This window comes from Sturnus vulgaris, chromosome 12, assembly GCF_052056855.1.
Source record: "Sturnus vulgaris isolate bStuVul1 chromosome 12, bStuVul1.hap1, whole genome shotgun sequence".
NCBI lineage: Eukaryota > Metazoa > Chordata > Aves > Passeriformes > Sturnidae > Sturnus > Sturnus vulgaris.
The window spans coordinates 19,665,413-19,692,996 of record NC_142254.1 but is presented as its reverse complement, the minus strand read 5'-3'; the positions used below and the strand labels follow the sequence as shown (position 1 = coordinate 19,692,996).

Here is a 27,584-nt window from a genome sequence, read left to right as displayed (position 1 = left end):
AGGTGGAGCTGGTACCCAGAGGCACATCTGGCCCCAGGATGCTCCCAGCATCTCCCTGGCCAAGGAACACATGGAATGAGCAGGGCCAGGCAGATTCCTGCATTTCCCTGCCAGTCACTTCCCTTCCTTTTAACTCCGTGCCCCCCAGCAAGGACAGAGCTGATGGCCTTTGCAGGGACATGATGCCCTGGGTGTTTTCTACAGCTGGCCAGAAAATCAACATCTGGAGAGGGAGCCTCATCCCCGGCCATCTGTCACTTGGGATGGAGCTCTGCAGGAGGCAGGGGAGTGAAAACACCGGGATTTGCCTTGGGAAGGGGTGGCTTTGAGGCCACTGTCCCACCTGAGCTTTGGCCTCTCTCCAGAGGGGTCACTTTGCCCTCAAAATGGGCAGTGCTGGGACAGGGAGTCTCTCCCAGGATGCAGGAAATTCTCTCTCCCAAATCAGACAGGGAGGAAAAAGCAAACTGCAGCTCCAGGGATGGATTTTCCCCTTTTCCTAGAAACAGGAGAAGGCAGGAGACAAAAGGCACAGCTGGACACTGAGCAATTCCTCCTGCATCCAATGGACCACCAGCATCCCACCCATCACCAGGATGCTCCCAAAACTTCCCACTCCTCCCATGGCTGGGCTGATGCCCTCACAGGATGGAGAAGGGGTGGAAATCTCAAAGCCAAAGGTGCCAAATGCAGCACAGGGGGAGAAGCTCAGCCAGGCAAGAGGAGCTGAGGGAATCTCTGCTCTGCCCCCAGGGAATCCCTGCACACCTCAGTCCCTTGGGAATCATCTTGGGAATCATTAGAGGCTTTTTTTTTTCTCCTCCAGTGAAGGGAAAAGGGCTGAGAAGAGAATTTAGGAAAAAAACTCAGGGTGAGGAAGATGCTGACAGAAAAGCAAAGCTGAGCTGGCTGTTGAATTTCAGTTTTAATTTGGATGCCTAAAAAGAAGGAGTTAAACCAAATTCCAAAACAAACCACACCAGAACCACAAAGAAAAGTCGTTTTTCCTTTCCTGACCCTTCACCCCCTCCAGGTTTTGACTGAAACTCTTTGGCAGCTTCTCAAGTTTTGGTCACCTCAAGCAAAACAGACTTTTGGCAACTGAACTTTCCAGGCACATTTTTTTCCCTGCTGTTGGAGGCACAGAAGTCTGAGAGAGGCAGTGAAATGTTGTCCCTCCCTTTCCCCTGGTGATGGAGAGGGATGATCTGCACTGCCAATGTGCTGTGGTGCCATGCCAGGGAGGAGGAGGAGAAGGAGGAGGAGGAGGAAGAGGAGCAGGCAGCTTCCCAGTCCTACCCAACCAGTGCCATCCCTCCCTGTCCCTTCCAGGTGTCCCCACACAGGTGAGCACTGCTGGCACCGCTCCCCCATCCCAGCTCTGCCCCAGGCATTTCCTCCTGCATCCCAAATCCCCTTTCCTGCTCCATTCTCTGGCAAAACCATCCCTCTAAGCTGGGCTTTGCTGTCACGACACAAAGCACAAAAGTGGATTTGGGAGATCTTTCCTGGCAGGCACGGGGAGCAGGACAGAGCCATCCAAAGGATTGGGAATCTCTGCCTCTGTTTCAGCACATTCCCAGCAAAGTTGGGAATGGTTTCAGGGATGTTTGTCACACACCCGGGCCGTGGATAGGGGATGTTTTGGCTCATGTTTATCTCACTGGAGAGGGAAGCTGGGAATGGCCAAGTTGGGATCAGTGGTGGTGGGTGAGGGGTGGGAGGGCAATGAAAACCAAAACCCCACTGAGCTGCTCTGCCAGAAGACACGAATGATCCTGCTGAGGTTTTTCCAGCTGGATTATCTTGCGAAGTTTCATTCCTATAAAAGTCCAGCTGGTCCCTGGATCGTGGGGGATACATGGAGGGACAGGGGCTGGGGTGGCTGCTGGGGACACACCGAGCCAGCCCTGAGCAAGCCCAGAGGCTGCTCCTGCGTTTTGACACGGCCACCAAAGGGCTTAAGGCTGCAAATCCTGTCTGAGCAGGAAGTTATTAAATTGGCATGGCAGGAGCACGTAAAGAGTCACAGTGGCCACACCACATCCCACGGGAGCCATGGGGAGGGAGGGAGGGATGGAACACTCTGGGATGGCTGAGCCTGGGCTGGAGGTGGGAATGTGCCCTGGGTCAGAGGTGTCCCTTCTGATGGGGACACAGCAGCAGGAATGGCAGCTGATGCTGAGCTTGTCCCCTGACCCCTGGCAGCAGGGACAGGAGGGAGGTGGCAGGGAAGGAGGGAATGCTCAGTTCCATCAGCAGCAGAGCCTGCTGGAGGCTGCCAGCCCGGGATTGGCCTCTCTTGGATTGCACAGGGAATGTTTGGGGAAACTGGGGGGACAATCACCTCCTGCCCCAGCTGCTCTCAGCCTTCGAGTCACCTCCATCCACCCTCTCTGTGTTTCCCTCCCTGACTCTTTGCATCCCTGAAGGAAAGGATGGAGAGCCCGGGAAGGGATGGAGGGAGCACATTCACCCCACCCTGGTGGGGTCCAGGTGATGCCCTCAGTGACCCCAGCAGTGCCCAGCTCATGGGCTGAGGTGACTCCTGCAAATCCTGAGCTGCAGCTGGCAACAGCAGCACTTCTCCAAAGGGCCATAAGCAGAGGAATCCTCTCAGAGAGGGGCTGAGACCCTGCCCCACCTGGGCACGAGCCCAGCCCCATCCCTGCAGCCAGTTCAGCTCAGCCCCATCCTGGCTTTGTTTGTCCCTGCTGTCCTGACCCAGCCAAGGGGACACAAAACCTTTTTGGAGCCCTTAACCCCCACCCCTCCTCCTCCTCCCTCTCCCTCTCCATCTGCAGCAGGAGCCCCTCGGGCAGCACGAGGCAGGATTAGGGTCAGCCCCCCCAGGCACCCAAAAAGCAGCAGCAACCCAAAATCAAAGGCAGCCCAGACAATGGCAGAGCTGCAGGCTCAGGCAGAGCATTAAGCAGCAGCATTACCAGGGCTGGGGACAGCCAGTGGGGACATTAAAGGGACCAGGGAGAGCCAGTGGGGACATTACCAGGGCTGGGGACAGCCAGTGGGGACATTACCTCCATTCACAGAGCACGGCTTTTCTCACTGCAGCTTTGCTTTTTCCTCTGAGTTTTGCCCGGGCTGCGTTTCCATTTTTCTCAAGAAAATTCCTGTTTGGCTCTAAGAACGTGCTGCACTTTGCTGCTCACTCTCGGGGGCTTTTCCTGTCAGCTGTGGATGATGCTTGGCCCTCGCTGCAGCATCCTGAGGAGCATCCAAACATTCCCCTTCTCCCCTTCTCACTGCCAGCTTTCATTTCCTTCCTTTTCCTATTTTCCTCCAGTTTCCCTTTCTGGAGTTGAATGACACTGTGCTAATTTGCAGCCCAGCTCCTCCTGAGACTGTGGAGCTTTAATTATATTTCTCTCCTGGTTAGTGCAAGGCTGGGCTATAATTATGGCAAGGAGAGCATTACTTAGGACTGACCTGGGAGCAGCATTCCCTCTGGGAGCCAGGGCACTGGCTGCTCCCAGGAATTCTGGTTTTAGGTGCTGGACAGCAGATCCCCTGTGCTGGAGAGGAGCAAAATGTTTGCCCCCCATCCCTGGGACTCATCCCTGTCACCAGTGATGGACCCTCCTCCCATAACCAGCCCAGCCATTATTACAAACCCTTGGACTGTGGAAGCAGGGGGAAACCCTGGAGAGTTGTGGGGTCTGTCTGTTTTGCTTTAAAAGTGCCATCCTCCATCCTGGAGAGCTGCAGTCAGCCCTGATCTCCCCTGACATTCCCTGTGCATCCTTCCTCCACAGCAGTGCCAAAAACCAGGGGCTGGGATGAGCTCCCTGGCCCACCTTTGCTGTCTGGATATTTTATTTTATTTTATTTTATTTTATTTTATTTTATTTTATTTTATTTTATTTTATTTTATTTTATTTTATTTTATTTTATTTTATTTTATTTTATTTTATTTTATTTTATTTTATTGGATGATGACACACCAGTGCCTACAGATAATTTGCCTGAGGTGTCAATTAGCCCTAATGAGATGGGATTTGGGGTGTCCAATGCACCCTTCATCCTTCCAGGGTGGCAGCAGGAGGAGTGCTGGCTCTGGGTTGATTTGAGAGGGAATGAAGAACTCCCAGAGCACTCAGAGAACATCCTGAACATCCATTTGAAACAAAAGAGCTGGGAAAGAGTTCCCTCCTTGTCTCCCTCTCAAAACTGCTCATGGAACCATGGAAAGATTTGGGTTGGAAGGGATCTCAGAGTTCATCCAGCTCCACCCCTTCCCTATCCCAGGCTGTTCCAAACTTTCTCCTGGACACTTCCAGGGATGGGCCAGCTGCTCTCAGCAGGAATTCCTCAGCCCTCATTCACATCCCTTCTCCCCCATTCACTTCACCTGAACAATTCCAGGGAATCAGAGGGAATTATGCATTCTCCAGTTTTAATTCCAGCAAAGAAAATTTAGGAGAACCTCCTCTCGACCCTAAAAGAAATCCCAGGTATCACCGTGCTCTACCCAGATTCCAACAACTTTAGGAAAGCAATTTACTTGTCTCCAGAACACTGTGTTTTTTAGCCTACTTTCCTCAGGAAATGGGGCTCACTCCTGTGATTGTGCTGTTTATATATCTATATGCCATCACTCCCACACTAATAACTTTTGAACGTGTTGGCCAATTCCAACCAAATCTGACAGAGCGGCAGAGTTTTCAAAAATACTGAATTCTTACAAATTTAATGAAAGCCGTGGGTGGGCACAGATTTTTTTTTTAATTTTTTTTTTTTTCCCCCACCAAGGGAAAGGCTGCAGAGTGAACTCAGATCAGACAGAAAAGAAAACACACACACACACAGCCACGCCAGGAGCTGGGAATTTGGCATTAGAGGTGGGGGATATTCCACCCCTGAGCCCCAAAACCTCAGGAATGAGCACCAGGATTCTCCCCCAGTTCTGTTTTGTGCCCTTTGGAAGATGCAGTTTGGTGTGGGCACGGCAGGGGAGCGTTCCTTCATTAGGAAGCTTTACAATTAATCGGACTAAGATGAATAAGAAAGCTTTTCTAGCTGGATCTCAGTATGTAAAACCTTGCTCTGCTCTGGTTCTGCAGGCTCAGGGACTCTGCCAAAACCCTCACGGGGGGGCTGGGGGAGAGCTCGAGCCGAGGGATTGGAGGTTTCAGACAAAGCGGTTTAAGGTAAAAGAGCAGAGATTTACATGGGATATTGGGAAGGAATCCTTCCCTGGACCCACCTAATCCCATCCATCTCCAGCTCCCCACCCTCCCTGCTGCTCTCCAGCAGAGCCCTGGGTCACCCAGTCGGTGCAGGGCAGGGAGGTGTTCACACTTGGCATCCCTGATTTGATTTTTACCCCTTCTCTCCCATAATTAGAGGTGGAATATTACACATCAAGAGCTCATTGAGCATCTCTGCCAATCCCACTCTCCATGGGGATTCCAGGATCACTCCCATGGTGTTCCAGGATCACTTGGGATAGAGGATGCTCAGCTTCTCTGACCCAGCATCCCATGGCAGTCTGGAGCTCCACATTTCCAGGATCCATCCCCCAGCACTCCAGAGCTCCACATTTCCAGGATTCCAGCCTTTCGAGGCATTCCCATCCATCCCCAGATCACAGGGAAAGATCTGCTCTTCCCACTCCTCTGCAGTCTGCTTCCTACCTGGCATTCTAGTGGGATTTTTAATTTTTTTTTTTTTTTCCAGCCATCAGCTCGAAAACATCATCAAGCCCAAATGTGCTCCCAAAGCAGGCCTGGGAGGCTCATTCATATTGCAGATAAGCCCTTGGCAGACGTGCTGATAAAGATTTCGAGTGTGACTCTGCATACAAATATTCCAGACCCAGCAATTAATCCAGCACAGGAGGCTGAGGAGGTACCTGGGTTTTTCCCCTAACCCCAGCCCTTTTCCCCAGCCTGGCTGCTAAATATAGCCTCTTGCTCAGAAAACAGAAAGGAATGACATGCTCTAATAAACCACCCCAAAATGTGATACAAAGAGCCCTGAATTCCCCAGAGGAGCTTTTCCTCCTCTCCTCACTGCTGGTCTGGGAGATTCCTGCAAAGCTCCAGGTGCCTTTTGGGAATCAACTACAGGGTGCTTGAGCTGGGACCTTATTTCAACTTAAATTAGACCTGGCTCATTTTTCTCTTCCCTCCTGCTGCTTTTCAGCTGGGTCAGATCCCAGCTCTGGATCTCTGGGCAGTTCCATGAGGGCTGCACAGGGAGAAGGGATATTATTGGGAACCCAGATCTGCTGTTTTCCAGCAAAGCCTCAGCCAGGGAAAACCCTCCCCAGGGCTGAAGCCACATATTTGATTGGTTTTCCACTCAAAAACCCTTTTGGGAATGGAAATAGCTGGGAATCCTCCCAGCACAGGCCAGCCCTGGGATGGTTCCTCTTGGCTATGAGTCAGGCAGAGGATATGGGCAAACAGCACCTCAGGAGCCCTTCTGCTTATCCAAGAGAAGAGGGAAAAATGGGATAAATAACCCATTTATTTATACCCATAAATAACCCATTTATACTCATAAATGCCCATAAATGGGTTATAAACAACCCTTTTATAACCCTAAGTGACAGCTCTCAGCCTGTGACAGCCACCAAGGTGCCACCACCCCCTGCTCTGGTGACCCTGCATGGCCTCCCTGCCTCACCTGGGGAGGTTGTGCATCCCCAGCCCACTGGGAATTCCCAGAGAGATCCAACTGGGCTTGGATCCACCCTGTTTCAAGCAGCACCCCAAGGCTTGGGCAAACCCAAAGCTGCTGTGAGATCCAACCTGCAGATGCTCACCATGAACTTTCCTCCATCAGCACCCCAAAAACCAACAAAACCCACACACAACAAAACCAACAAAAACCCTTCTCCCATTTATCCCAAGAGCCCAGACACACCAGGATGGGCAGGAAATCCCCCAGGGTGGGATCCCAGCTCAGATACACCAGGATGGGCAGGAAATCCCCCAGGGCAGGATCCCAGCTCAGATACACCAGGATGGGCAGGATTCCAAGTCAGACACATCAGGATGGGCAGGAAAGCCCCCAGGGTGGGATCCCAGCTCAGACACACCAGGATGGGCAGAAATCCCCCAGGGTGGGATCCCAGCTCAGACACACCAGGACATGCAGGATCCCCTCACCTGGACGCCGCGATCTCCGCTTTCTGCTTGGCGATGGTGGCCGCCCTCTCGGCCGCCTCCACGGCCCGATCCACCTTCTCCCGGATCTTGCTGGCGCGCAGCGGGATCAGGTTCTTCCTCTTGCCGCTGACCAGGATGTTCTGCTTGTACTTGCCCTCCTCCTTGGTGCCATCAGGGAAGGTCATGCAGCCGTAGCCGTGGCGTTTGTTGTTGGCCCACTCGCCCTCGTACTTGAGCCCGTCCGAGCGCTGGCTCACGCCCGAGCCCGAGCGCTTGTCGTTCTTCCACTCGCCCACGTAGATCTCGGTGGTGGTGGCGTCGATGTCGTCCTCGATGACCGAGAGCTCGGCCTCTCCCTCTCCCAGGCTGATGGTGGAGTTGATGTCGCTGGCGGTGGAGCTGACCGTGCTCATGCCGGCCTCGCTCCGGAACGAGCTCTGCTTGCTCCGCTGGCTGGCCAAGGAGCTCTTGGACTCGGACTTGCGGAGCTTGAGCCCGCTCAGCAGCGAGCGCCGGAAGATTCCCTTCTTCTTGCTCTTGAGGATCTCGGCGTCGCTGTGGGCCATGAGGACGAAGCCGCCGCGGGACACGGCCGGGCTGCCGGCCACGGCGGGCGAGGCGTCGGGGTGCAGCGCCGTGCCGTTGGTGTGCTCGCTGCGCAGGGAGTTGATGGATGTCCTCAGGGGTGACCTGATGACCGCAGCCATGCCGTAGGGAACGCTCTGCCGCACGCCGTAGCCCTGGCGCATCCCCCCGACCCACTGGCCCTGGTATGTGCCTGCGGACAGGAGGAAAAAGCAAACAGGGGGTGGGTCACGGTGTGTGGACGCGCTGTTAGAGGTCTAGGGAAATTAAAGCTGGGAGAGTCGTTGCCAGGATGGAGTTTCTCCTGGTTCCCTCAGATCCGTTCCCAAGCCGATAACGTGTTCGGCTCCGGTAGGGAGCTCTTCCCAGGACCATGGTTTTGTCAAAATAGAATGGAATCAATAACATAGATTAGCACATGGTGCCAACCGTGGCACCTGTTCTCAAGTTTCTCCAGCTATCCAATGAGCCACTGTCTTGTCTTAGCTCACTGGAACACCCTATAAATACGAATCACGTTCTCAGTTAAAAAGTCTTCCTTTCCCCAAGGAAGTCCGTGTTGCTCATTGCTTTCTTTAGCTTAGCAGTGACAATGGTGAATCATGGTTTTAGAGAGTTAAGATTTTTGGCTAAGGGTAGGAGTAATTTCCATGGCCAAGGTGTAAGTTAGGTAGGTAAATGGTAGGTTAATAATTACTGGATGCTTAAGCTAGAGCTAGTTGGTATAATTGCTATTATGAGCCTGTGTATAGAAGAACGTAAAATAATAAACCATTAATCATGAAGCACGAGGCCTTGGATGGTGCCAGAGGGTCACAGAGACCTGATGAAGACTCTCCTGCCTTCATCCTTCCAGACCACTGACCCATTTCGAGACCACCGACCCAATTCAAGAGAAGAACTGCACGCACCTGAAGGACTAATGGGCTCATTTTAATATGGGGTGGGGATGGGAGGTGCTGGGGTTATGCAGATGTATTGTATGTGAGATCTTGGGCAATAAATAGATGGCAAAGAACCTTGCTTGGGGTGGTCACGCCTTTCAGAGGTGACTCCCAAATAAACACACCACTTTCTAACTTTAATTAGTTAGAGGGTCTGTGTCTGTGATTATACTGGTTTTTAAGGGTTCAATGGTCTAAAACTCCTCTTTGCAGCTCTGTGTCAGGAAAATTAATCCACAAACACCAGAGGTTGATGTTGCTGTAAGGCTAGGGAGAGGCCAAAAAATACAGTGACACAGGCTTCAACCAGAAAGCAGAAGAAGTGATTTACTGCAGGCACATATTTATATTTATATTTATATTTATATTTATATTTATATTTATATTTATATTTATATTTATATTTATATTTATATTTATATTTATATTTATATTTATATTTATATTTATATTTATATTTATATTTATATTTATATTTATTTAGGCACATTTTTATAGACCGGTTCACTGAACCAAGGGCAGAATAAACTCATTGGCCCAAGGAAGGCAACACCTCTTGTAAACATGCTTTTACCAAAACATCACGTTCTTCACGCACTCCTCCTGTCCACAACACCAGGTGCTAAACTTTGTTATTAATTCTTTCCCTTCTCTTTTCCTTTGAGTACCTTGGGAAAACTTAGACTGCTGTTTTCTCTGGCTCTTACCAGCATCCACAGGTCACGCTATCAAACTCCTCTAGGAGCCCTGTGCAGCTCTGTGTCAGGAAAATTAATCCACAAACACCAGAGGTGTATGTCCAAAAAGGAGACAGAGGAGTCCTTTTTGCTTTATTGGAAAAAAGAGAGAGGCCATGGGGCATTCCCCTGGGATCTCTCAACTTTTTAGAGGATGCAGCCTCCCCTTTTATCCAGGATTCCAGCCTTTCAGGGCATTCCCATCCATCCCCAGATCACAGGGAAAGATCTGCTCTTCCCACTCTTCTGCAGTCTGCTTCCTACCTGGCATTCTAGTGGGATTTTTAATTTTTTTTTTCCAGCCATCAACTTCCCTTTTTATCCAAATTTCCCTGCCACATTTCCCTCTCTCTTTCTTCATTGGCTGAGGTACTTGAGAGGTACAGACTTCCTGGAATGTCTGAGACCTAAGACTCCCCTCTAATATATAACCCTTCCTTTTAATTTTTAATTCTTATAGAATTCATAGTTTTTCCCCATTGCTTCTTTCATCTTTCAATATCCAATTTCATTGATCAGCAAACCTACAGTTTGTTTGTAAAGAAAAATATCTTTTCCATTCATCCATCAGTGGAATCCATCCCATTGTTTCTTTTACCTCTCAGTGCTAGTTTTATCTACCAGAAGATTCACAGCTTTTTTGTAAAAACAAATCCGACATTCCTCTGGAATCCCAGTCCCATCTTTGGGATGAGGATTGCAATGTCGGGGTGTGGAGGGAATATCGGTTGGATTGCAGGTTTGCAGTGCAGCTGCAGCACGGGAATGTTAGAAACCAGCCAAGGCATCAAGGAGCTGCCCCTTGGATCAATCCCTAACGAGAAAGGGAAGGGAGAAGGGCTGTGGAATGGGGGAATGGTTATCCAGGAGCACACTCCCATCCCATCCATGTTACAGTGGATGGATAATGTAAAACAATACATTTATTTATGCATTATATATAATGTAAAACAATACATTTATTTATGCACACGGTGCCTTCATCCTCTGTGCTGGGGGAGGAAGCAGCTCCATGGAAATAAAGGCCTCACAGGGAGAAATCCATTTGGATATTCCCCTTGGAACTGTGCCCCTGTTGGAGCTCCTTCAGTTGTGTGGGCACTTCCTGGAGTTTTTTAACTGGTTGTTGGTGGCATAAGACACAAACAGGGACTGGGAATGGGGGGACAAGGAACCCACCCAGCCCAGAGGGCACAGCTGGATCTCAGCACCCTCCCTGTGCACTGAAATTTGGGGTGGGTGGTAATGGGCTGGGGGTTCCTAATCCCATCCCCTCCTGGAGCTCAGAGGTTGGCACAATTCCAACCAGTTCCAGGTGCTATCCCAGCTGGTTGAACTGCAGGGTTTGTTTTTGTTCTTAGGTCAGCTTAATCTCCAGACCAGCTCGAGATGCAGTGATGCTCTGCTCACCTAAACCGTCCTGGGGCAGATCCAGGAGCCCAAGGGTGGCTCCTCCCCGGGCTCTGGAGCTGCTGGAATGCTGTGAGCAGTCCCAGCCCCAGGATGTGAAGAGCTGGGATGAGCACAGGCAGCACCTCGCAGCACTGGGACCTCCCTTTGTGCCAGCCCAACTCCCAAATGCCCGGGGAGTCTGAAAATAGATCTGCTGGAATAGTGAACCCCGTGGGAATGGGGCCAGTCCTACCCCGGGACTCCCCAAGGAATTTCCCTGCCTGGTTCTGGGGCTCAGCAGTGGCTCTGGGCTGGAGCTGCTCATGCTGAGCACAGGAATTGCTCCCTGAGAGTGTGAAACCAGCACCTGGCCACATTTTGGGGTGTATTTTGGGGTGTATTTTGGGGTGTATTTTGGGGTGTATTTTGGGGTGCTTCAGCTCTCTTTTAGCTGCCAGTGCTTTGCACAAATCCTCCAGGATTTGGGCACCTTTCCCCGTGCTCCAATGGCATTACATTATTGGGGTGGCAGCTTTGTGCTCCCCAAAAAACCAACAGGGCCAAGCTGGGGAGCCCACAGAGCCTGCCCTGGAGAAGGGACGTGGAGAGGCAGGATTTATAGGGTTTATAGGGTTTATAGGATTAGCACTGGGATTAGGGCAGGCAGTGGCAGGGCAGGGTGAGGAGGTGGTGACAGGGAGAAGGATGGGGGACAACCTGTGAGATGGAGCTCAGGGGACACAGCAGACATGTCCTGAGGGGGTGTTGAGCAGTGAGCCTGCCTTGTCCCCTGTGGTATCCCCAAAAACAGGGAACAATCAGTGCCATGCACACATAGCTGTCTCCATGGCTGGAATGGTGGCTGTGGCCAGGGAGTTCCTGCATTTCCAAGGTGTCCCTGCATTCCCTGGGGACCTGGCAGCACCTCTCTTCCCTTTCTGTCTCCATCCCAGAGTGTCTCTGCAGCACAATGGAGCAACTGGGGGGGAGATTCCCCCCAGCACCCCGAGTTACCCCGCTGTAAAACACTTTTTCCTATTCCCTTATCTTTGCCTGAGAGCTCCTTAATTTCAAAATTATAATCATTTAGAGGGAGGGGGTTTACATTTGTCATTTCAAGAGAGGCTCCTGCCTTTCTTAACAACCTCCTGTCTTTCAAACCAAAACACTCGCCAAGGAGCCCCCAGGGTGGCTTGGGTTCCCTAGGGATGGATTCAGTGGTTTTCAGGGAAACATGCCAGTGTGGGGCACAGGGAGAACAGGTCCTGCATGAGATCCACCAGATCCCACCCTGCCCAAGTCCTGATCTCCCTTTCCCTTGGCTGAATCCCTTGACTCAATCCCTGACCCCCACAGGTCCCTCAGAGCCTCCTCATCTCCTGGCAAATGCAAAGCTAAAAAAACTCCCTGGGTTAAGCTGGGGCAGCGTGAAGGATCACAGCCCTGTGCTGGAAACCTGAGGGACTGGCAGGGAGCAGAACAAAGCTCTGCAGGCTGGGGCACCGGTGGCAAATTGGTCCCAGCAGGTCCCAGCTGCAGTTTGTGCTGTCCCCAGCCAGGCTGAGGTGCTGCCATCCCTGCCTGGCCTTCAAACCTGCTCCTGGGATGGCACAGCTGCCAGGAGCACTCTCAGCATCTCCTTGGCATCTCCTTGGCATGTCCCTGGCACGTCCCTGGCATGTCCTCAGCAAGGTGGATTTTCCAGCCACTCTGTCCTGCTTGTCCTCTCCCAGCACCCTGGAGCAATTCCCAACCTCTTTCCTCTGCTTTCCTGGGTGTCCTTGCTTCCCTGCATGGCAGCAGCCCGGATTATCCCCAGGGATCACCTCAGAGGCCACCCTCGTGTCCCCATGGCCACCAAGACAGCTGGGCAGCTTCAGAGCCACCAGCAGATCAAAGAGCTTCCTGTCAGGGAGCTCAGTCCTTCCTCAGCCAGCAGGGCTCCTTCCTTCCCCTGGCTGCAGGATGTTTTAAACCCCTGGATATCCCGGGATTTGGCCATGGAGCCATCAGATCTGCATTGCTGAGCCACCTCCTCCCCGAGCCCAGCTCAGCTTAACCTCTGCCCCAACATTTGCAGATACGTGCACAAAGATTGATCTCACAAGGAGCCTGGAGACTCCTTCTCCCTGCAGGGGAAAGAAATTTCCCCATTTCAGGATATTCCCCTTCAGGTGCCAGGATGGAGGGGCTGCAGCTGCTCCAGAGCTCGGGAGATGGGAAGGGAATGTGAGCAGGAATCTGGCACGGTGGGGACAGCAGGGTGGGGTTTGAGTGGTGCAATGAGCACTTCTGATGGAGCACAATGGAGAAAAACAAGGATTTTGTTTCTGAGCACCTCACAGGGTCAGGATGCAGGAGGGGAACGTGCTTCCCTTGGGATGGGAAGCAGGGAGCAATCCAAGGCAATGCTGGCCACAAACCAGGGAAGAGCCAAAGTGATGGAGGAGAATCCCTGGGGAGGAAAATGTCCCAACCTCTTCCCTCAGCCATGCAGGGTGAGGAAGTGGCCACGTCCATGCAGAGCTAAGGAGAGGGCACAACCTGAGGCTAGGAGAGAACAACTGGAGTCATCCCAAAAGATGGATTGGGGAGAATATTTATTTCACCAGTTATTTCAGAAAAAAACTGGTGATGTGTAAGAAAGGGAACGGGCTCATGGAAAAGACAGGGATCCATGGAGAGAAGAAAATGGGCAGTGCTGCTGCTGAAGGTGTTCTTCTCCATGGTTGGGAAGGGGCAACCAAGCTAAGCTTGGAATTTCCTGGACCTGGAGTCCTTTCCTGCTTATGAAGAGATGGTGAAACCCCACAGTGATGCCCAGAAAAATTCGGCTGAATTACAAACAAACATCCCAAGGAGCTCCCTCAGGAATAGCTGGAGTTTGAACTACACAGGAGGAAGCCCAAAGGGAGGATGCTGGGCTGCTCAGGCACCTGGGACTTCCTCTGGCTCAAGGTGGGACCATGCACTTGGATATAAACCTGGTCCATGATGTTGGAAGGAGATAAAAATAAGGATTTTTGGGTTGGAATGACTGAGTTTACTTTCTCCCCTCTGCCCATACCCAAGATTTAGCATTTTGTAGTGGCTGAGCCCTCTGGCCCCTCTCCAGGAACACCATTAAGGAGAAGCTTTACAGCTGCTCCCAGGCTTTTCCCAAACCCACACGGCCCATTCCGTGTCCTGCAGGATGAATCCTTTGGCAAACACGTGGATAAAGCCCAGGGGAGGGTTTGCACAGACTTGCCCTCTTCCAGCTCCTCTTATCCAAGCAGGAATTTGGGATGTTGTGAAGCACTTTGAGGGCACTGGACACACATGTGTAATTACCACAACCTGACCTCACAAAAAGACAAAAAGTTTGGAAAAAATTCCTTCTCCATCTCTAACACTGAGTTAAAAACTCAAGCACGCTGGGTCAATATTCTCAGGTTAGATAAAATAATCAGCAACAAGGATGCAGCTTCCCAGGTTTGCCTGGAAAATGGGAGCAGCAAAGGGCAGGAGCTCTGTCCCCATCCTTGAGGCACAGCCAGATCCTCCTGGTCCAGCATTCCCAAACTCCCAGCTCTCCTTCCCCACTCAGCAAAACCCCAAGAAGTGGTCCAAAGTGCCCCTCCACTTTTCCAAGCCACAGTAATTAAGTTTTACAAATTGCTGATTTATCTCACAAAGGATCCTTCCTGGTGTGCTCAGCCCCCCTCTTATCTCTGCCCTCTGCAGCATATTAATTAAAAATGTCCAATGGCAATAATTAGGCCGGGCTCTTGGATTCTGACAGGAGGAGGGAGTTTTACAGATATTCCTTTCCAGCTGCTCGATATCACAGATCCCAGGAGGATTCTCACACAAATCATCTCAGGAACACCCATCCCAAAGGGAAGAAGTCTGGGAGAAAAGAGAGGACTGGAGGGTGTTCGTGCAGCCTCAGTGCTGATGGTGTGACAGTGGGGACACCCTCGCTGGCCACCCCAAGGAATCACCAGGAAAAATGTGTCCCAAATGTCCTACCTGACTCCATGGGAACTGCTGAGCACAGGATCACAGAATCCCAGAATGGGTTGGGTGGGAAGGGACATTAAAATTCATGTTGTTCCCACCCCTGCCATGGCAGGGACACCTTCCACTATCCCAGGGTGTTCCAGCCTGGCCTTGGGCACTGCCAGGGATCCAGAGGCAGCCACAGCTCCTCTGGGAATCTGTGCCAGGGCCTCCCCACCCTCACAATTCCTGCCCAATATCCCATCCATCCCTGCCCTCTGGCAGTGGAAGCCATTCCCTGTGTCCTGTCCCTCCATCCCTTGTTCCCAGTCCCTCTCCAGCTCTCCTTTAGGCTCTGGAAGGGGCTCTGAGCTCTCCCTGGAGCCTTCTCCTCTCCAGGTGAGCACTCCCAGCTCTCCCAGCCTGGCTCCTGAGCTCCAAGGGCTCCAGTCCTTGGGGCATCTCCATGGCCTCCTGTGGAATTGCTCCAGCAGCTCCACATCCTTCTCACATTGGGCAGCCCCAGAGCTGGAAAAGCACTGCAGGTGGGGTTTCAGAGGGGGAGAATTCCCTCCCTCAACAAACCCCTGGTCGCTGCATGGACGTGGGGACACAATTTCTGCCAGGACACCCCTCCTGCCCTGTCCCTCCTGGCACAGGACACCGTGTCCAGCTGGGTGACTTCCACACCCTGCCCTGTGCCCAAAATCCCCAAAATCCCAGCCGGGCATGGCATGGGTGGCTGGGAGATGCCACCAGCACTGCCCACCTTGGAATGTGGGAATCAGTGCTGCTGCCCGTGTCCAGCACCACACGGATACAGAATCCACAGCTAATGATCCCCCCTCCAGCCCTGCCAAGGTTTTCCATCACCAAGCCACGCTAAAAACACAGTCAGATGCTTCTGCTGTGGCTGCTAATTTGCCAAAAATATGCTGTGGTAACTGCTTACACAGGGGAAGGAATAAAGTATGGATTTTTGAGTATGCAAATCTAATCTGCAGGCACGAACACGTGATGGGTGTTAGTCATAGTGCTAATGCTGGGTGCATCCAGACACGGTGGGCACAGCCAGGGCTGGGCAGCACAGAGGGAAGGAGGAGAGGATGAGGAGGATGAGAGCTCAGGGGGCTGCTGTGCTCCCGTCTGGGTGCAGAATTAAATCTGGTTTGGGGGGTTTGGGGGTTTGTCAGCTTGTACTTCTAAAAGCAGGGAGGCTCCATCTAATGGAATCAAGCAGTGCTGGGTTTGGATGAGGTGAGGATGAGGTTTGGGAGGGGCAGGGATGGGAGCAGGGATGGGTTTGGAACAGGCAGAACCTCTGCAGGAGCTGGGGGCTGCAGGGAGGAGATGGATTTCTACAGCCTCACTCCTCAGCCAGGGAATCTGCCTCCTCCTCCTCCTCCTCCTCCTCTGGATGCAAATAACAACAAAAGTATTTCTGGCTGAAATATCATGGAACAGGGATTGCTGAGCCATTCTCCTTGGGGAAAAATCACTGGGAAATCACAGGTGGCAAGAATGTTCCTCTGGGGGGGTCTGAGCCCCATCCTAAACGTGGGGACACATTTATGTCCTCATGGCCTGTCCCAAGGATGCTGTGCAAACAGGCTCCTCCCTCACTGGGAAACATTAGAAAAAAAATCATGTGTGGAAATTAATGTTTTCCAAGGCATTTCAGCAATTTGCTTCAAGGGGAAAAACTCTGTTCATCAGGAAAAACCAAGCCTGTTCTGAGCATCCCCTCACTCTTCTCATTGCTTCTGCATCTCCTGCTTCCCCAAACCTGTGGGGAAGTGCCTTTTCCAGCCAGAATTCACAGGAAGGCTTCAAAAAACCACAATAAAGACAATCAGATCTTGGCTTCACTGATTCTGATGGGGCTCATGGTGCCTCTCAGGCCAGTGGTGACTCCTCTTAAATCTCCAGGTCCTGCAGTCAGGGGAAATACAACTTTTATAAGGAAACAACCAAAGAAAGACATTTCTTCTTGTCTGTCCTGGGAGTGGGAAGGGCTGGCTTTGCCAGACACAGGGAAATTCAAGGAAGCACCATCCCCTGGTGAAATGGGGCCACAGTTTTCCCAGGGCAGCTGAATCCCTGCGGATTCAGCCATCAGCTGGGGTCAAAAGCAGGATGAGGGATGCAAACCACTTCAGGGTATTGCTCAGCACCTTTATTGAGGCCAATGTGCTCCTCTCACAAAGCAGAGTGAAATTCAGGCTAATGCTGATTGCCTTAATCCCCCCCTGCTCTAATCCTGCCACAGACTCCGGGATCTCTCCCGTTCCTCAGCGGAGATTTGGGAGCAAGGGCTGATTCCCAACCTCTCCCAAACGGGGGGCAGGGCTGGGTTTGGGGGCTGCATCCCCCCCAAGGGGTGGGATGAGGCTGAGCTCCCCATGGATCAGGGGTAGGAGGCTGCTCCAGGACGGGGTGAGGCAAGAGCAGGGTTTATTTATTTATTCCCTGTGAAATAAATCATGGAATCACAGAATGGTTTGGGTTGGAAGGGACCTCAAAGCTCATCTCATTCCATCCCTGCCATGGACAGGGACACCTTCCACCACCCCAGATTGCTCCAACCCCCTCCAGCCTGGCCTTGGACACTTGCAGAGCTTTATTCATTCCAGGGAAACACCTTGCAGACCCCAGGTGACGCCCTGAGCAGGAAATAATACCTTTGTAGTGATCATTTTCTTGTGGAAATCAGCAAAATGAGAGGCCTTGCTCTGGCTGTTCACTCATTCATGAAAATTCATGATGCTCTGCTGTGTGCTGAGAGTGAGTGCAACCTCTTCAGGGAATAGTGTTGGGAAAGCAGTGGCTGTTCTTAGGGAATGCTCGTGCATCCACTGAAATTTTTAAGGATTTTTGATGCAAAGGCCAGAATCTGCCTTTGAAAGCCAATATCAAGCCCTAAAACAGAAACATTTGCCTTTCAAGTTTTGTTTTCTGCAAGCTCCCAAATTTTTTTTTGGTTAAAAAATACTTTAATTGTGATTTAAACAGCTGAATCCAGGGGAAAATGACCATCAAAACTCTCCTGTAACTACTGCAAACTCCTGCAAAAAAAAAATCCTTTCTTGCTCAGGAGTTCAAGCAGTGCCAAAACCAGACCTAAAGGGACAAAAAAATCTCACGAGGCAGATGCTAAACCCCAGTTTAGCCCCCAAAAGACCATCCCCAAGCTCACCCTGCCCAGCTCCTCCATCTCCAAGTCATGCCTACATTAATACAGCTCATTCATCTACGTCAGCGTTACCTGACTCAAAGCATTCAAAATTCATCAGGTTCATTTTAAAATCGAGGCATTTTTAAACAGAAGCATTTTTAGCTCTTGTCTGCTGCTTCCCAAGCCTGGAAGAATGACTTTTCTGCAATAGCCTGGGTGGAAACCTTGCTTCCAAACTGAAGCTGAAAATCTTGCAAAATCACATGATTCCACAAGCTGGAGCTTCTAAAGGAAAAAAAAAAATGTTCAGCTCCAGGAGCAGATGTCACCCAACCACGAGGAGCCCCATGGGATATCAAATCACATGCAAATATCCTGAGATTTGCATTCAAAGCCATGAGAAACCCACCCCAGTGAAATGACATTAACACTGTCTGCAGGGCTGAAGTCACCCTCTGCTGTGGGTCAGGGAGAGGGGGGTCCATGGGCTCCCCAAGGCTGGGGTCCTGCACAATTCCCTGGAAAAATCACAGCCTGGATAAAAAACTTGGGAAAGATGGAGTGAGGCCTGTCTGGCAATTTCTGCCTCATGTTCTTTCCTCCGAGGTCAAAATCCTTCTTCCTCTGTCCTGAGCTGTACCTGAAACTAAGCAGCATGTTCCAGTGAGAGAAGTAATTACCATGAGTTCATAGCATTTATTTTTAATGAGGCTGGTCAGAATCTTCATTTAGTATTTTGATTCATTTTTCTGTGCCCAGCAGCTCCTGACGTCTCCGGTTTTGCTCTCCCAGAACCACTGCGAGCAGCTCCTAGCCCCAACCCAGACACTGAGATGCTCCATCACCAAAACCTTGACTTTTAACAGTGAATTATTAGGTTTTGAGGGGGTTTTTAGGACCAGCTCTGGCTGTGTCTGGGCGCTGCAGGAACGGGAGGATCGAGGATCAGGGCGCTCTTGTATTTGCTTTTTTCCGCCCACTGTTTAAAGTGCATCAACAATTCCTTCCCGGCAGCAAAACAAGGGAAGAGCACAGGGGAAGAGCTGGTACTTTTAAGGTAATTCTGACATCCGTGCTATGAATAGATCCTGATGGAAATTTGCCCTCCCTCTCGGTTCCCTGTGCAGGAATTCGGGGGAAGGCTGGGGTGGGGAGAGGCTGCTGTGGGATCTGAGAATGGTTTGGGTCAGAAAGGACCTTAAAGATGTCTTTGTTGTTTATTTCTTTTGGTCATTCCAAGCCTCCAGGCTGGCGGTGGTTCATCCCAAACCACCTGCTCAGGTGAGGGGGTGCAGCCCCTTCCCAGACAGGCAGGTCCCCAGGGAGCAGCCCTTTCTGCTGGCTTTTGGGAAACGTTCCGTGCTTTTCCCCCTCCTCAACCACTCCCAAGCCATTTGGTCTCTAGCTCCTGGTGCACCTGCTAAGAGAGGTGTCACCAAGTGCCACTGCAGGGCTGGGAAAGTGGGACATGGAGCAGGACAGGCTGGCAGGGCCCCACCCCAGCAGCTCCCAGCTCTCCGCTTCCCTCTCCCCACGGCAGGAATATTCCCAGCCCGGGCCAAGAAAACCCACTTGCCTACTCAGCCAGTGCTAACAATGCAAACACTAATTATATTTCTCTCACCTATCAAAGGATGATTCATTTTAGGTGAGTGGGAACGGAGATTACACAAGATGAACACCACCATGCGACCGCCCGGCCCTTTCGGGGTAGCCCTCCTGAGAAATAAGGATGTAGGGAGCATGGGACATTCAGGATGGGGAGGGGACTGAGGATGAGCCTGGTTCACAGCAGACACCTCCAGCCTGTCCCATCCCCTCAGGGATGCTGGGCAGTGGGCACCCAGGATGGGGCTGGTCCCATCCCAGAGCTCCTGTCTGGTTTAGGATCCCAGCTGGGAAGAGGTGGAAGGAGGGAGGAGAACAGCATTGCTAGGGATGGAAAGGGCAAAAACAGATTTGGGGCTTCCTTCAGCCACCCCATCTCATCCACCCCCACAGCCATGGTTTCAGCAGCTCAACCCAAACCCAACACGGAGGATTCCCATGGGAAGTCTGGAGCTACAGCTCCAGCTGTCCCCGGGGTGAAATCACTGAGCATCCCCAAAGTATCCGAGGCAGGAGGCAGCTGTGATGGCTCCTGATCTCCAGACTAGATCAGAAGAGAGTCTCCAACCCTCTTCTGGCCCAGGTCCCTCCATCTCCACTGCCAGCATCCCCAGGCTCACATCCCAGGTGGGTGCAGCCCCTTCCACCTGAAGCAGGGGAGCAATTCCTGCTCCCACTCCGGAGCTGGGCTGAATCAGACAAGTGCTTCAACTCCAGCATCCGGCTGGAGCAATCCTTGGCAGCCCGGTTTATGTAAGATCAGGGTGCTCTGGAGGGAGTCAGGGGGCTTTTTTGGCAGGAAGATGAGGATACATCAGCCGTGCTGGGGATGTCTGAGGGAGTGAGGCCATGGGGACAGCAGGACAGCGCCGAGGCCGAGTGCCAGCCATGCCAGGGACCCTGGGAGAACAGCACAGCTCCCTCGGCTGATCTGGGCTCTGAGCTGATGGACACGGATCCCCCGGGCTTGGGGGAGCAGGATTTGCTCTGCCTGGGGGTGGGAAGGGCGTGGGGGGCTGGTCGGCGTGGGGGGACAGGCGTGGGGTGCGCGGCGTGTGCGGCGTGGGAGGTGTGAGCTCGGCAAGCTGCGCGTGGGGGCAGCGCTGGCAGGGAGCCCCCGGGCCACCATGAGCCACCCCCAGCACCCAGCAGTCACCCAACATCCCTCCCAAAACAGCGCTGGGGCATGGGGAGCCATGCCCTTCCCTGCTGTTGTGTGAGGGAATGGGAAAACCGGAGCGAATCCGTGGATTTTGGGGCTCCCCGAACCTCGCTGCGCATCCCCATCCCCAAGCCAGGGCTGGGGAGCTAAAAAAAAAAAAAAAAAAAAAAAAAAAGATGTGCAAGGGATGAATATTTATCTGTGGGTGGCAAGTGACAGATGCTGGGGCGAGGATTCTTGGATACTTCGGTTTGCTGGAGGTAATAACTGGAATAGATTAATGAGAAACATCCTTCCCAACAGTTGCCTCCCCGGTGCCACCGCTCCCGCACGCAGCGGCCTCTGGGACCCAAACACACAAAGTTCAGCAAGGCTTGGCGTCCAAAAAGGCTGCAGGTGCCCAGCTTTGGTGGTTTCCACCCAGAATGGAGGCAGGAAACCGGGAAAGGGATGTGGCCTCTGGGTGCTGGGAGCTGAGTTGGTGAAAGTGGCCTTGGAGATGGTTCTGGCCCAGCTGAGCTGGGGGAAGCTGGTGTGGAGGAGCATCCACTGATACCAGCGCTCTGCATTTCCCCAGCACGGCATTCCTTCCTGCTGGGAAGGTTTGCAGAGTCCCAGGGGGACCATTTTGCCACAGACCCTGCCCTTTCCCAGCACTGCTCCTCTTCCCTCCTCCCGAAATCGCGAACACGCGACATTGCTTTCGGGTCCCTGAACGCCGGGAAGCCGGGCTGGCCTGACAAGATGGAAGGAAAAGCTCTTTGCTTCTGGTAGCTTCTCAGAAAAGGCAGAAAGTGCTGCTAAGCCACCCCAGTGTGGGGATGCTGCCCAGGTTTCCCTAAAAAACGCTGCGCTGCAGAGGATGGGGAGCGTGCCGGGGCGGGGGCACGTGCGTGGCTGGGGACAGGGCCAGCCCTGCAACACCCAGCCCTCAGAGACCTGTAGTTAGTCCAGACTTGTGTCTGTCCTCCCTCAAACCTCCCAGGCAGGGGCTGGGTGCCAGGAGGAGACAGCACCCACGTTGAGAGCAAGCAGAAAATCCCCCCCAGCCCCTCCTGACCGCCTTGGACGTGGGAGACGGCGATGATTCCCTGCCCAAGCTTTATTCTGGACTGAAGGACTGCTGGGATTTATCCATGGCTTCCAAACACACACCCAGCACATCCCAGCTCAGTCCCCCAGCATCCTTCCAGGCAGCCGAAACAAAAGGTTGCAGCTCTCTTTTTCTCTGGGAGAAAACTACCGGCACCAAATTATCATTAAAAATCCCGAGGTGGTTCTGCCTCTCCCTGCGAGAGCACAAAAAAAAAAAGCAGCTGCAGGTGAGATTTAACCTCCCCTCCCTGTGCAACCACAAAGCAGCAAACTGGGCTTTCCAGAGCAAGGTCTTGCAGCACCTTTCGGGAAGGCTGCGATGGAGCTCCCCGACGCTGCAATTTCCTCACCGGAGCCGTATGGAAAACCATAACGTCCTAAAAATAACCCGTGAGCCTGCTTTAGGAGGCCACAATTCCCAGGAAAACAAGGGGCCAGCAGAGCCCAGTGCCCCTGGCTGCTGGCAGGTAGGCCTGCCTCAGATGGTGGCAATTCCGATTGTGGAAGCAGCCACAACCCAGGAGAGAGGATGATACAGCCACTTACAGCACGGCACCAGCTGTTTCTCCCAGTTCAGCCCTAAAGCTTGTTAGCCCAGCAATTTTTTTGGGTTTGATCGCTCCAATTGGGTTTTCTTGTTTTTCCTCTAATCCCAGTTTCCCCTCAGCATCTCGTTAAGCCGTGTTGACGGCAGAGAAGAGCTCTGGTGATCCCTCTGAGCCCCTACGCTAAGCATTAAGCCGTAAACTAGGAATGTAAGACTCTTGTCTGAATTAAAGTCTTTTCCCTGGGGTATTATTGAACGTGGGGCTGCCTTTGGAGGGGCTGGAGGAGGTGCAGAGCCCCCCCAGCCCTGGCTGGGAGCTCTGGCAGCACTGGAGCTGCCCCATCCTCCCCGGATCCCCCCCCAACACACACTCGGCTCCATCCTGCCCCGCGTTGTTCCCGTGCAAATCCTACAGGTTCCAGTGGTGCAGTCAGAACTGCCAATCCCATGTGCAACTTGGGTTGTGGCCCCAAGGCCTGGCCCACCCCATGCTCCCACCTGTCTGGGCCAGAGCTGGGCATCCCCCCAGCAGCACAGCCCCTTCCACATCCCAAAATCCTGCTTGAGGAGAGCAAGGAGCACCCAGGTAGACCCCACGGAACATATGGGGCTACCTGTGGCCAAGAGCTGGGCTGGTGCCACGCTGGGCTGGTTCCTTCTCTCCCGCAGGGTGGGAGCATCCCTTGATCCAAGCCAGCAGGTTGCAAACTCCCAGACTCCAACCCAAACCCCGCTGGGAGGTTCTCCCCACCACCCTCCACCCCTGTCCCCCAGGCAGGAAGGGATGAATGCATCACCTACCTCCATCCGAGTAGGTCTCTGTCCCGTAGCCATCCTGTAATCCATTGCTCCAGGTGCCTTCGTACTTGGCCCCGTTTCCAGTGCATTCCCGGACCCCGTACCGTCCCTTAAATCCGTGGGTCCACTCTCCTTTGTACACCCACTTCCCTTTGCTCTCCATGCCAATGCCATGGCGCTTGCCCTGCGCCCAGGTGCCCTGGTAAGTGTTGCCACTGGGCCAAGTGTAGACCCCCAGCACCTCAAAGCCGTGACTCCAGGAGCCCGAATATTCACCTTGACCCTTCGGGCCGGTACAGATTCCATGGCCATGAGCCTTTCCGTCCTCCCAGCCTCCACAGTACGACCCTCCATCGTCAAAATTAAACCTTCCCCCACTGGACATGCATGTAATTCGGTTTGCAAATCTCCCAAAAGGTGAAAAAAAAAAAAAAAAAAAAAAAAGAATAGGAAGAAATGCAGGAAATAAAATGCGAACGATGACTTGGGAAAAAAGAAATAAATAAAAATAAAAAAAATTAAATCAAATCGAACTCAATCGAAATCATGCACCAGATCCAGGGAGCTGCTTAAGCCAGTTTCTTGTGATTATTCATTCTCTGGGAGTATGTTGAGGATCAGTTCTCTCTTCCCCTGCTGTGGAAACAGGATCATTAAAAAAAAAAAAAATAGCAGCAAGAACAGCAGCAGCTATTGGGTTTTGGTGCAAACGACTCCACCTAAAAACCATCCAAGGCAGGGAACGGGGGTGGGGGAAAAGGAGGAAAAAAAAAAAAAAAAAAAAGGGAAAAAAAAAAAAAAAAAAAAAAAAAAGAGGCCAAATGCCAAGAGAAGAGAAGAAAAAAAAAAAAAAAAAGGAAAAAAATCGAGCACTGAGCAGTCCCGGTGTGGGGGGGGGGGAGGATGCTCAGAGCCCCCACGGAGCCCCCCGCCTCCGGCCGGGCTGGCTGGGGCGCAGGGCCGGGGGCAGCGGCGGGCGCGGCGGCATCGCGATCGCGGGGCTCGGCAGCGGCAGCGGCGGCAGCAGCGGCAGCAGCAGCAGCAGCAGCAGCAGCAGCAATGCGGTGCCTCCTCCGCCGCCCTCCCGCACGGCTCCCGAGCCGCTCCCGCACCGCGCACGCCCCGCGCCCCCTCCCCCAAACCTCAGTGCGGGGCTCCCGGCCGAGCCCGCATCCCGAGGATGCTCAGGGCGAGCCCCCCAAAGGCTGCCGGCCCCAAAGCTTGCGGGGTGCTCTAAGATGCTGGGGGGGGGGGGGGTCTGGGCTCGCCCCGCCGCTGCCTTTCCTCCCCCCCGCTCCCCACCCCTTTTTTTTTTTTTTTTTTTCGCTCGCCGGGTTCCCTACGGGGATAAATCCCGCTCGTTAATGAGCAGGATCCTGGGCTTTTCTGCTCTGCCTCAGCTGCCGGCGCCGGGCTCAGGGTGGATTTAAAGAGACAGGAACTGCGTCGCCTTCTCCTCGCAGCCCAGCAGGCCCGCAGCCCCCCGCAGCCTCCCGGGATGCTCCCTCATTTTTATTTCTCCCTCCGAGGGGCGGAGAGGGGCCGGCATCCCCCTCCGGAGCCCGGGGGTCCCTCTGGGCAGGCGGGTGGGTGGCGAGGATGGGAGGACAACCGGGAATGGCCCGACCCGCCTGGTTCCAGTCTCCGGGCAGACTCTGCTCCGTGCACACCGCAACTGCGATTATTTATTCATGGGAAGGCCTCGCTCCGGGCTGGATGGCAGCGCTCGGGATTTACGGCAGCGCTCCGGGCTGGGTCCCGATCCAGCCGGGCTGCGGCTGCGCTCCCTCCAGCACAGCGCATCCCATCGGGGTCCTCCCAAATCCATCGGGAGGCCCCTCAGCGCTCTGCTCCGCACATTTTTGGGTTTGTGTTGTTTTTTTCCCCTCCCTGGGGCTGCTGGAGATGTTGGAATCCTCCCCAAGGCAGCGGAGGATGCTCGCGTTGTGCCCCTGGAACACGCGGGGTCCGGCTCTGCTGCTGCATCCCCCCGGATCTTTGCGGCACCGGGATGCGTGTGCGGGTCCGTGTGCCTGCAAATATCGATATATTTGTGTTCACACACCGGGGGATTCACGCACCAGCTCTTGCTGGAGAATAATTTAAAAGATGCTCACAAGTGCGCTTATGAAGCAAAATCTGGGCGATGGAGGAAAAACTCAGCTCTTCCCCAAAAATCTCCACGCACCCCGCTCGGATTTGCACCCTGCCATCGCCACCAGCGTTATTGGAGCGGTGGTTTTGAGCCAGACCCAGCCTGGCCAGGACTCGAAGGAATAAAAAAAAATAAAGAGTGTAACTGCTGGTGATGGAAACCCGCGGGATTTAGGATTTTTTGCATCCCCTCTGGAAAGGCTCCTTGTGCTCGGTACCTGCCTCACTGCCCACCCACCGGGAACTTTCAGGCTGTGTCTTCCCACTCAGTTGTGTTTTTTTTGTTTTGTTTTGTTTTTTTTTCCTCTCTCGATGCATTTTCTTGTCCATCCATGGAAACACATCACCACCCTCCTCTGGAAGAAAACCTCCCTCTCTCTCTCTCTCTCTCCCTCTCTCTCAGAGCTGGAGGGAAGAGATGCAACTGGAGTGGGTGGAAATTTTCCCACTGAAGCATTTCTTTCCAGTAGAAAATGTCTTTTCAAACTATGCCGAGTCCTTTGTGAATGCAAGAACTGTGCTCATTATACATTGGGGGGCTTTATTGTTTCCTTCCCTAAAAATCCCACACTCCAGGTGCTGCACTTTTTGGAAACTTCAAACTCCCATTTTATTTTTTTTTTTTTCACAGAGGAAGAATTTGGGTGGGAGCCCCCAAACTTTCCAAGAAAAACACCAGAGCTGAAGTTGCTTAAACACATATAAAAATTTTGGCAAGGAACAAAAGAAATCCCAGTCCCCTTCTGTTGCTTCCTCAGTAGTTTTAGACAGTTATAGTTGGTTTATACGTTAATTGGCCAATTAATTATTGCCCAGCTATTCCTTTGGGGGGGATTTGGTGGGATGCAGGGATCTGAGGCAGGCACCAAGGTGTGACACTCCTCTGAACAATGTGGGATGATGCTCCTCATAGAGCAGGTGCTTAAAAGAACAGCGAGTTGAATGGTACCTGGTGAAAAAGAAATTCCCAACAATCTGCTGAAGGAAGAGAGGAGAACGGGATCTACTCTTAGGATGGTGTGTGGCTTTAAAATGAGGGTTATTTTGGGAACAGCACCTTTTTTTACCTGAGGAATGGGCAGGTTCCACTCTAAAAATGCAACCAGGAGCAAATTTTCTGGTCATGAGCTGATTTAGGTTTCCTGGGGTGTCCCCAGCCTGTCCTGGTGCCCCATGGCTGGAGCAGAGGGTTTGGTCAGGTTGGGATGTTCTGGTCATTAAAGGGTTTAAGGTGGGCTCCAGGAGGCTCCAAAAATCGCCAAAAAAACCACGTTGGAAGGCAAATAAAGCAGATTGGAAGAGTCCAGGTCCAGGTTGGGTGAGGCTTGGAGCAACCTGGGACAGTGGAAGGTGTCCCTGAGGGGTGGAATGAGCTGAGCTGTAAGATCCTTCCAACCCAAAGCATTCCATGATTCCATGATTCTGTGATTTCATGATTCCATTATTTCATGATTCCATGATTCTGTGATTTCATGATTCCATGATTCCATGATTCCATGATTTCATGATTCTCTGGTTGTGGGATGCCAGCTGAGGGGGCTGGATGAATTCCTGCAGTGTCAGGGTAATCGTGGTGTGGTGGCACTGCTGGTCCTGAGCTTATCCCCAGAAAAATCTGCTTTTCCCAGACTTTCTCCGAAGGTCAGGATTTGGTTTAAAATAAAAACTCGTGCCCCAGTGAGCTGCCTTGGGAGTCCTCTCCACACCAGTTCATATTTCCTCAGTGCTGCTGATGTGCTGAGGAGGCTGAGGGAGAGGAAATTCCAGATTGAAATCCAATCCACCAGCCCCCAATGCCAGAGGGCTTTTCCCTCTTGGAAGGTGCTCCTGCCATGCCAGGTCTGGAAAGCCTGGCTGCAGGATTTCTCCAGGAGATTTGACTAATTCCAGGGATTTTTCCACTACAGGATACACATGGTGTTAGATAGGGCTGACAGGTTCTTTTTTTAAATATCTGTGTGGATGAGGGGATGAGTGAGATGAAGTTTGGGATAAAAAAAAAACGATGAAAAAACACAATAAAAGGCAAACCAGATTCTAATAAATCACTGAGTGTGGATGGGGGAAGAAAAAGTAAGATTGGGCAGTGGGAGCAATGGGTGTTTTCCATCCCTGGAGGAAATGCAGAGCTCCAAAGGGAACAAAGGGAAAAGCTCCTGGGGTATCCTTGCCAGCCAAGCCAGGGGCACATCAGGCTGGTGATGGAAAAGAGAAGGAATGATGCAACCACATTAAAAAAAAAAAAATACAATTGGGAAATGACAGGA

The 27,584-nt window shown here is 52.4% G+C and overlaps 1 protein-coding gene across 1 annotated transcript in view; it reads right to left on the bottom strand.

Annotated features, from left to right (window-relative positions):
* The window catches only part of JPH3 (junctophilin 3), a 49,712-nt gene extending 25,776 nt beyond the window's left edge, over positions 1-23,936 (bottom strand). The window contains exons 1-2 of the mRNA XM_088172116.1: positions 23,167-23,936; positions 7,137-7,914 (exon numbers count right to left, since the gene is read on the bottom strand). Of these exons, the coding sequence (XP_088028242.1) occupies positions 7,137-7,914; positions 23,167-23,548 (1,160 nt within the window). The 5' untranslated portion in view covers positions 23,549-23,936. The remainder of the gene's footprint in view (positions 1-7,136; positions 7,915-23,166) is intronic.
* Between the last annotated feature and the right edge of the window lie 3,648 nt (positions 23,937-27,584).